The sequence below is a fragment of the Epinephelus fuscoguttatus genome, linkage group LG2 (assembly GCF_011397635.1).
Source record: "Epinephelus fuscoguttatus linkage group LG2, E.fuscoguttatus.final_Chr_v1".
In the NCBI taxonomy this organism is placed as follows: domain Eukaryota; kingdom Metazoa; phylum Chordata; class Actinopteri; order Perciformes; family Serranidae; genus Epinephelus; species Epinephelus fuscoguttatus.
In genome coordinates this window covers 51907254-51917197 of record NC_064753.1, presented here as the reverse complement: position 1 = coordinate 51917197, position 9944 = coordinate 51907254, and the positions used below count along the sequence as shown (strand labels likewise).

The 9944-nt window shown below is 42.4% G+C and overlaps 1 protein-coding gene across 1 annotated transcript; it reads left to right on the top strand.

Annotated features, from left to right (window-relative positions):
• Nucleotides 1-593: 593 nt before the first annotated feature.
• LOC125899684 (E3 SUMO-protein ligase ZBED1-like) lies at nucleotides 594-2687 on the top strand. The gene is made up of 3 exons (XM_049594148.1): nucleotides 594-1259; nucleotides 1503-1956; nucleotides 2130-2687. Exons 1-2 carry the CDS (start codon nucleotides 594-596, stop codon nucleotides 1590-1592), a joined length of 756 nt encoding a protein of 251 aa, XP_049450105.1. The 3' UTR covers nucleotides 1593-1956; nucleotides 2130-2687.
• The last annotated feature ends 7257 nt before the right edge of the window (nucleotides 2688-9944 follow it).

Genomic DNA, 9944 nt, shown 5'->3' with positions numbered 1-9944 from the left:
ACGTTGTTTTCAATTTAGATTCCAAGGCTTTTTCACGCCTGGTGAAGTTGTGAATCGTGAGCTCATTAGCAAGGCTATTGTTGGTCATCTGGGCTCCTGTAGGTGACGTTAGCGTCCTGGTTTCCGCCTATTTTGCATACTGGAACAATAGCCGCAACAATGCCTACAACAACTACGCCTGAGGAGTTTGAAATCTCCACTGCAGACCATCTGAAAAGCAATGTGTGGCGCTACTTTGGGTTCCCAAAGGAACAGGGAAAAATCACGACTAAGGACAAAGTGATTTGTAAAATATGTAGGACCAAACTCAAATACCACGCGACAACCAGCAACTTGAGAGCCCACCTGTCAACACTACATCCCGGCAAGCTGGAAGAGGAGGAGGGGGAGGGATCAGGGGCGAGGCAGGCCAGAATCAACTCCATGCTATCTCCTTCACGAGGCCTCCCATATGCCCATCAAAACAGAGCGACAGATTTGCTGACACGGTTCGTTTGCGAAGATATGAGGCCAATTAATGTGATATATGGGGCGGGTTTCAAGCTTTCGTCCACGAACTAGAGCCAAGATTCAAGATCCCCTGCTACAGGACCATGAATGGTAAAATAACGAAGCTGTGCGACACAACCAAAGGTGGCATAAGGGAAATGTTGCGTGGAGAAAAGCTCGCACTGACCACTGATGGGTGGAGTTCTCTGGGTACTGAGTCCTATGTTACAGTCACAGCCCATTTCATCGACGAGGACTGGGAGATGAGAAATGTCGTCCTGGACACGTCTGAGCTTCAAACCGCTCACACAGCAGCGAATGTCTCCACATGCATCGATAGTATTCTACGTGACTACCACGTTGAGTGGGAGTCTGTGCTTGCCATCATAACAGACAATGCGACCAACTATGTCAACGCTGTAGAGAGGTACTCGGGGATCACAGATATCCCGTGCATGGCTCACAGAATTAACTTGGCAGCGAGAAAAGGGCTTGCAGAGCGTTCTGTTGCAACAACAGTTAGTCGCCTGAAGGCTGCCGCTCAGCATTTCAAGCACTCCCCTACAGACAGCTACCTCCTTGAGTCCAAGCAGAAACTCCTTGGTCTCAAACCAGTCCAGCTCATCAATGACTGCCCCACCCGCTGGAACAGTACGTACGATATGATCTGTCGGGCAGCTGATCAACAAGCCGCTGTTGCAGCGGTGATAATGGAGAAGAAACTCAGCCGTCTGGAGCTCAGCAGTGTGGAGTGGACCCTGATGGAGAAAGTCAGTAACGCTGGCTAATTATGTTGGGTCTAATAATATTATGTCCCTAATGTTAACATTACCGTTTGCAAACGTAGTAGCATATAAGCCTAGTTAAGCTAAGTTTGAGTTTTGTGTAACGTCAAGTGGCACATAGCCTAACTGCGCTTACTAGCAAGTAGTATAGCATGTTAGCTAACGTTAGCTATCTAACGTTAGTGGCGCTAGGATAAGCTTGTTATTAATTGTGTATTTGTCCCGCAGGTGAAAGAGGTGCTGAAGCCGTTCAAAGTAGCCACCCAGGCGCTGTCAACAGAAAACTACCCAACAGCATCAGTGGTCCTCCCCCTGTAGTATGTGCTTCTGACACAACTCAATCCCTCCACCAATGACCTGGCAGCACTGAAAGAGATGAAAACAATGATGTCAACTGATCTGAAGGCACGATATGGACCCGACAAAGATGCATTCTTCCTACTGAACACAGCCAGCTACCTCGACCCGCGTTTTCACCGACTGGTTCATTTGGAACAAGAGTTGCGGCAGGCAGTGCGAGATAAGGTTCAGAGGGAGCTTGCAGAGCTCAGCAAGGAGACAGGTGGAGAGGAAGGCCAAGAGGAGAACGCCACGGCTACGGAGCCACGGAGCAAGGAAAAGAATGCTCTTAGCGCGATGGGGGACCTCTTTGGCGATGTGTACTGCCAAAACTCGGCAGGAGGTAATAATGATGATATTATTATCAATAATAAATAATACCGAAAAGTTTAAATTATCGAGTGCCTTTCATAACAACTCAAACTCGCTATATAGCCCTACATTGGAAATATAAAAAAGTGCATTATAAAATGTAGCCTAAACAGCACATTAACAAAAACTAATTTATTTTTTAAGTCAGACCGAATGAAGATGTGCTCCAAAGAGAAATGATGGCCTACGACAGTGAGCCCCCACCCCCGTCTGACAGCAACCCGCTGTCCTGGTGGTAGGAGAGAAGCCTCAAGTACCCCCATCTCGCCCAGCTGGCACGCGGCTACCTGGCAATATGCGGGACATCTGTGAGGGCGGAAGGAGTGTTTTCCACAGCCGGGAACATAGTCACAAAGCAGCGCTCTTCTCTAGAGCCAGAAAATGTGAATCACCTTGTCTTTTTGGCGAACAACCTAAAAAAGTCTGCAGCCAGATAAACTGTAGCCAGCCAGATAGCCCATAATGGCGAGTTCTAATTTAGCCTAGGCTTACATGTTTAATTGTTGGAGATATAGTCTTGCATCTCGTGTGTTCTAATCTACATGATTGATGGGGATTGGGGAGGAGAATGCATCCCGAGTGTTCAATTTACATCTCAAAGTGCCTTGTTCTTGGTAATTGCTGTCAGATCACTAATCGCTGGTAGGATGTGCTTGTTTTGAATAGGTCTACCAAATAGGGCCTACCTTTATTTATTTTGTCTTTTCAGTACTTAGCCTGACTGGCTTATTTTTTATTTATTTTTTGATAAGAACAGTGGATAAAACCCGGGTCTGTTAAAAATAAAAAAAAAAAAACAGTCGTTGAGTGTTTTTCTTCTGAAAACATCATTGCCTGCCTGTTGACATTGATACACTGCCCTGTGGTGGACAAAACATATACAGCTTATGTTTGACACCAATATAGGTCTTACTTAATAAATATTCAAATAGATTCTAATATTAATATTAATAAACAAACAAACTTTGAATATGATTTTTGGCCAAAAATCAAAGCCCTAGGCAGTATACATGTGTGACAATAATCATATGTGTATAATAACAGTAGAAGTATGACTAATGACTAATGATGGCAGCAGCAGCAGCAGGAGGCATCTGGCAGGACCACGGCAGCAGCACAACCACACACGTCATGCTGTCCAGGCACCGCTGTGATATGAGTTAATCTGAGAGACAGTGGAGCACAAAGGCTCCGGAGAAGAAGCCGAGTTAGTGACATGCAGAATGGCCGAGTTAGCAAGATGCAGTAATAGAATACGAGAGAGAGAGAGAGAGAAGGAGAGAAGGTGCCCGGTGTATTATAGGGGGGTCCTCCGGCAGACTAGGCCTAAGTCAGCCTAACTAGGGGCTGGTACAGGGCAAGCCTGAGCCAGCCCTAACTATAAGCTTTATCAAAGAGGAAAGTCTTAAGTCTAGTCTTAAATGTGGAGACGGTGTCTGCCTCCCGGACCGTAACAGGAAGATGATTCCACAGGAGAGGAGCCTGGTAGCTGAAGGCTCTGGCTCCTGATCTACTTTTGGAGACTTTAGGGACCACGAGTAACCCTGCGTTCTCAGAGCGCAGTGTTCTGGTGGGATAATATGGCACTATGAGCTCTCTAAGATATGACAGAGCTTGACCATTTAGAGCTTTATAAGTTAACAGTAGGATTTTAAATTCAATTCTGGATTTTACAGGGAGCCAGTGCAGAGAAGCTAAAGAAGCTGCATTCTGAATTAGCTGGAGCGTTTTTAAGGACTTACTAGAGCTACCTGATAATAGAGAGTTACAGTAATCCAGCCTAGAGGTAACAAAAGCGTGGACCAATTTTTCTGCATCTTTTCGGGTCAGGATAGGCCTAATTTTCACAATATTACGCAGATGAAAAAATGCAGTCTGTGAGGTTTGTTTTAAATGAGAATTAAAAGACAAATCTTGATCAAATATTACTCCGAGGTTTCTTACGGTAGTGCTAGAGGCCAGAGCAATGCCATCTAGAGAAACTATGTCATCAGATAAAGAGTCTCTGAGTTGTTTGGGGCCAAGAACAATAACTTCAGTTTTGTCTGAATTTAACATCAGGAAATTGGTGCTCATCCAGGTTTTTATGTCTTTAAGGCAATTATGGAGTTTAGTTAATTGGTTACTTTCTTCTGGCTTTATCGATAAATACAACTGAGTATCATCCGCATAACAATGGAAATTTATAGAGTGATTTCTAATGATGTTACCTAAAGGAAGCATATATAGAATAAATAGGATTGGTCCGAGCACAGAACCTTGCGGAACTCCAAAACAAACTTTAGTACGTAAGGATGATTCATTATGAACGTGAACAAACTGAAAACGATCAGATAAATAAGATTTAAACCAGCTCAGTGCAGAACCTTTTAGGCCAATTAAGTGATCCAGTCTCTGCAGTAGAATTTGATGGTCAATTGTGTCAAACGCCGCACTAAGATCTAATAAAACAAGTACAGAGACGAGTCCTTTGTCTGAAGCAATCAAAAGGTCATTTGTAATTTTAACTAGAGCTGTCTCAGTGCTATGATGCACTCTAAATCCTGACTGAAATTCCTCAAATAAATTATTATCATGGAGAAAATCACACAGCTGGTCTGCGACTACTTTCTCAAGGATCTTTGACATAAAGGGATGATTAGCTATTGGTCTATAGTCGGCTAACACTTCTGGATCCAGGGTGGGCTTTTTTAGTAGAGGTTTAATTACAGCTACCTTAAAAGACTGTGGTACATAGCCTGTTAATAAGGATATATTGATCATATCTAATATATGAGTGTTAACTAAAGGAAAGACCTCCTTAAGTAGCCTAGTTGGGATGGGGTCTAAGAGACACGTTGATGATTTAGATGAAGAAATCACTGCGGTCAATTCTTGAAGAGAAATTTGGGAGAAGCAATCTAAATATATATTAGATTTTACAGCTGTGTTTGAGGTTAGATAGGTACTATCTGAGGACAGGAGGTCATGAATTTTGCCTCTAATAGTTAGAATTTTGTCATTAAAAAAGCTCATAAAATCATTACTGCTAAGGGCTAAAGGAATACAAGGCTCAATAGAGCTTTGACTCTCAGTCAGCCTGGCTACAGTGCTGAAAAGAAACCTGGGGTTAATAAATATAGAAAAGATAGATAATATATAGATAAATGACTGTGACAGTGACTCTGATAAATGAAGAAATGAAGAACAGTCCCTCAGTGACTCTGATAAATGAAGAACAGTCCCTTAGTGACTCTGAGACATGAAGACATGAAGAACAGTCCCTCAGTGACTCTGAGACATGAAGAACAGTCCCTCAGTGACTCTGATAAATGAAGAACAGTCCCTTAGTGACTCTGAGACATGAAGAAATGAAGAACAGTCCCTCAGTGACTCTGATAAATGAAGACATGAAGAACAGTCCCTTAGTGACTCTGATAAATGAAGAACAGTCCCTTAGTGACTCTGAGACATGAAGAAATGAAGAACAGTCCCTCCGTGACTCTGATAAATGAAGACATGAAGAACAATCCCTTAGTGACTGTGATAAATGAAGAACAGTCCCTTAGTGACTCTGAGACATGAAGAAATGAAGAACAGTCCCTCCGTGACTCTGATAAATGAAGACATGAAGAACAGTCCCTCCGTGACTGTGATAAATGAAGAACAGTCCCTTAGTGACTCTGAGACATGAAGAAATGAAGAACAGTCCCTCCGTGACTCTGATAAATGAAGACATGAAGAACAGTCCCTTAGTGACTCTCATAAATGAAGAACAGTCCCTTAGTGACTCTGAGACATGAAGAAATGAAGAACAGTCCCTTAGTGACTCTCATAAATGAAGAACAGTCCCTTAGTGACTCTGAGACATGAAGAAATGAAGAACAGTCCCTTAGTGACTCTGATAAATGAGAAATGAAGAACAGTCCCTCAGTGACTCTGATAAATGAAGAACAGTTAGCAGCATTTAAATGTTGTCATGGTAGAACTCATTTTAACACCTGTCACTGGTGCACTAGTCTGATCTGTAACAACACACAGCAACTTGTAAATATGAAACTTACAACACATAAAACAAACTATCTGAATAATAACTATAGATATCAAGCTATAGCTTGAGCTGAATGTACAGTATTTCCCTCTCAGTATAAAGTAGCACAAAATGGAAATACCCAAAGTACAAGTACATCAGATTTGTACTTAAGTACAGTAGATACTTGAGTAAATATACTTAATTACTGTCCCTCACTGCATTTGTCTCATCATTATGCTTTCTGTCTACATTTTTATGGAGACGTGACAGTTTACTTGGTACACCTAGAACAAACAACAGCAGTTTAATATTCAGTCTGACATTTTATTGAAGTGTTGAGTTGTAGACTGTGGTGCTGTTGAACTGTACTGGATTACACTGACAGCAGTTTGACATTTAGTCTGTGCTCACCAATATAAATGGATCAAGCAGGTCAGATGTTCAGAGGAGAAGTTTATTCAGACATCAGGTATACAATTCATATCAGATAATCAATATTTAAAATGCTGTTGAATAAATACTACAATAAAGACAATTAATCTTTAAATACAATGAATAAATTACAATAAATTCTTAAAATCATTATTGAATGGTAAAAACACATCAATAAGAAAAAGAATACAAAGAACATTTAATAATATAATATCTTATATAGTGAGACTGAATGTTGCCTATTAGACATTCCCCACACGGATTACATGTCATATTTAACCACTACAGAGATATCAGTGACGAGGCTGCTCTCTGGGGCAGCCTGAGCGCTTATATACATGTTTATTATCTATGAGCGCTGACACCGCTGTCATCTAGCGGACCTCACATTGAGCTGGGCTGTGTATCAATACATTGACCACGGCTCTGAAGTTTAAACCATGCATGAAAACACTACGTTCCGTGACGACTCACGTGCCATTTCCGCTGATTGTTGCAAAATGCATGCTGGGATACCTGGCTGTCTGAAGTCCACACAAGTCTGCTCCGATGCATCCCCGGTGAAATGGGCGTGGCGAGAACACATCCGGGAATTTGGACTGAACTTGGCCAGATGTGAACTTTGAATTGGAACAGCACTTGGGCTGTGACTGATGACGTGTCACAAGTCCACAAGAACACAAGTCCGCACAAGAACGCATGTTGAGAAACGGCTCCTGTGTGTGTGTGTGTGTGTGTGTGTGTGTGTGTGTGTGAGATGGTGGGAGATAGGTGGGGCTCGTGTGTGGGCGGGGCTTACAGGGAGTGGGTGTAGCCTGAGGCTGAGGGACCAACTGACATGTTTGTTGTTTCCAAACAAACAGGAAGTAACTGAAGGTCCTGTGAGTCCTCATAAAGAGCCAAGCTGCAGGTGAGTCCATTCACCTGTTTGAGCTGCGACACGAGAGCATCGACCTGATGGAGGTGAGTGTGTGTGTGTGTGTGTGTGTGTGTGTGTGTGTAGTCAGAGCGCAGAGCTACAGAGTCTGATTCAGCTTTAACCTGATGTTCTCTGTAAACTGTGGTCACTGTCTCTGTCCTCCATATCTCCTCCATGTCTCTGTCCCTCATCTTGTCTTCATGTCTTCACTGTCTCTGATTATTTCTGTGATGATGTGCTGAGGGACTGGAGCTGTACAGATGGTTCCAGCTGTGGAAAGTAACTGAGTACATTTACGACAATACCCTTCCGAAGTAACAGATTACATGTTCCTGTACTTTACCCGAGTATTTATATTTTCTCAGAGGGAGATATTTTACTTTGACTGCATCACGTGTGTGGGCAGATTCAGATGATTGATCCATCCATCTTCTAACTGCTTCATCCTCTTGAGGGTCGCGGGGGGGTGGAGCCTATCCCAGCTGACACTGGGTGAGAGGCAGGGTTCACCCTGGACAGGTCACCAGACTATCACAGGGCTGACACATAGAGACAGACAACCATTCACACTCACATTCACACCTACGGACAATTTAGAGTCACCAATTAACCTGCATGTCTTTGGACTGTGGGAGGAAGCTGGAGCACCTGGAGGAAACCCACGCTGACACGGGGAGAACATGCAAACTCCGGGATCGAACCGGGAACCCTCTTGCTGTGAGGCGACAGTGCTATCCACCATACCACCGTGCCGTGGTATGGTGGCTGATACATGTGATCAGTAATAACTGATTGATACATGTGATCGGTAATAACTGGTCATTCTGAGCGGCTCCACCTTCACCAGCTGATCAACATCAAACTGATCAACACATAAATGATCAATAATTATAATATCATTTAGATTACTCTGCAGAAACAATACTTTTCCTTAAAGTACTTTATTAAGGATATGATGATGTTAATACTTTTTTACTTCAGTGAGATTTTAAAAGCAGAACTTTAACTTGTAATTGATCACAAGTTAATCACTAACTGTAACAAGTTAATCACTAACTGAGTATTTTTACTCTGTAACTGAAGTAAACGATGGGAGTCTGAGTCGGGGGTTTGAGGCGGTGACAGTTGATGTTTGCAGCATTTGTTTGTTCAGTGGAAACATGTAAATACAACCAGGTTCCTATCGGTTGACTTTCCCTCCGGCTCCCACTAAGAACCTCTGATTGGCCAAGGACAGGACAGGTGTGTGTCGTTACCTGAGGAGGTGATTAAAGCATATTGGAGATGAGACGGAGGAACATCAGACAGGAACACATGTGACAGGTCACTTTATAAACCTGACGGAGAAGGACATTTTAGCCTGATAGCTGAAGGCTCTGGCTCCTGATCTACTTTTGGAGACTTTAGGGACCACGAGTAACCCTGCGTTCTCAGAGCGCAGTGTTCTGGTGGGATAATATGGCACTATGAGCTCTCTAAGATATGACGGAGCTTGACCATTTAGAGCTTTATAAGTTAACAGTAGGATTTTAAATTCAGTTCTGGATTTTACAGGGAGCCAGTGCAGAGAAGCTAAAACAGGAGAAATATGATCTCGTTTCTTAGTTCCTGTTAGTACACGTGCTGCTGCATTCTGAATTAGCTGGAGAGTTTTTAAGGACTTACTAGAGCTACCTGATAATAGAGAGTTACAGTAATCCAGCCTTGAGGTAACAAAAGCGTGGACCAATTTTTCTGCATCTTTTCGGGTCGGGATAGGCCTAATTTTCACAATATTACGCAGATGAAAAAATGCAGTCCATGAGGTTTGTTTTAAATGAGAATTAAAAGACAAATCTTGATCAAATATCACTCCAAGGTTTGCTAGTGCTAGAGGCCAGAGCAATGCCATCTAGAGAAACTATGTCATCAGATATAGAGTCTCTGAGTTGTTTGGGGCCAAGAACAATAACTTCAGTTTTGTCTGAATTTAACATCAGGAAATTGGTGCTCATCCAAGTTTTTATGTCTTTAAGGCAGTTATGGAGTTTAGTTAATTGGTTACTTTCTTCTGGCTTCATCGATAAATACAACTGAGTATCATCCGCATAACAATGGAAATTTATAGAGTGATTTCTAATGATGTTACCTAAAGGAAGCATATATAGAGTAAATAGGATTGGTCCAAGCACAGAACCTTGCGGAACTCCAAAACAAACTTTAGTACATAAGGATGATTCATTATGAACGTGAACAAACTGAAAACGATCAGATAAATAAGATTTAGAGACCTGATATTTAACAGTCCGCATTTAATTCTCCTGTTTTGTCTTTCTGTCACAGAGGAGGTTTTAATTTTTATGAGGTTGTTATGCACAACTCCTCTTTGTTTAATTTTAGATTTAGATATGGGACCTGACTCCCAGTGATGGGACCTTTGTTATGTTAATCAGTGCACGCTCTTCCCACAAACATCCAACAGCCTCTGAAACAACATTTACCGAGTGTATTTACTCTGACTAACAGCTGATCACACTGATACGATATGATCTGAGGCTGTACTGGATCAGTGTGGACATGGGGGGGCAGCAGAGAGCTTCAGTCCTGATGACAGGGT

What these genes read in the sequence shown, in the direction of transcription:
- LOC125899684 (XM_049594148.1), top strand. Translation starts at nt 594, where the DNA reads ATGAATGGTAAAATAACGAAGCTGTGCGACACAACCAAAGGTGGCATA. An exon ending in AGTGGACCCTGATGGAGAAA is followed by an intron (nt 1,260 to 1,502) that starts GTCAGTAACGCT and finishes TTTGTCCCGCAG; the next exon opens with GTGAAAGAGGTGCTGAAGCC.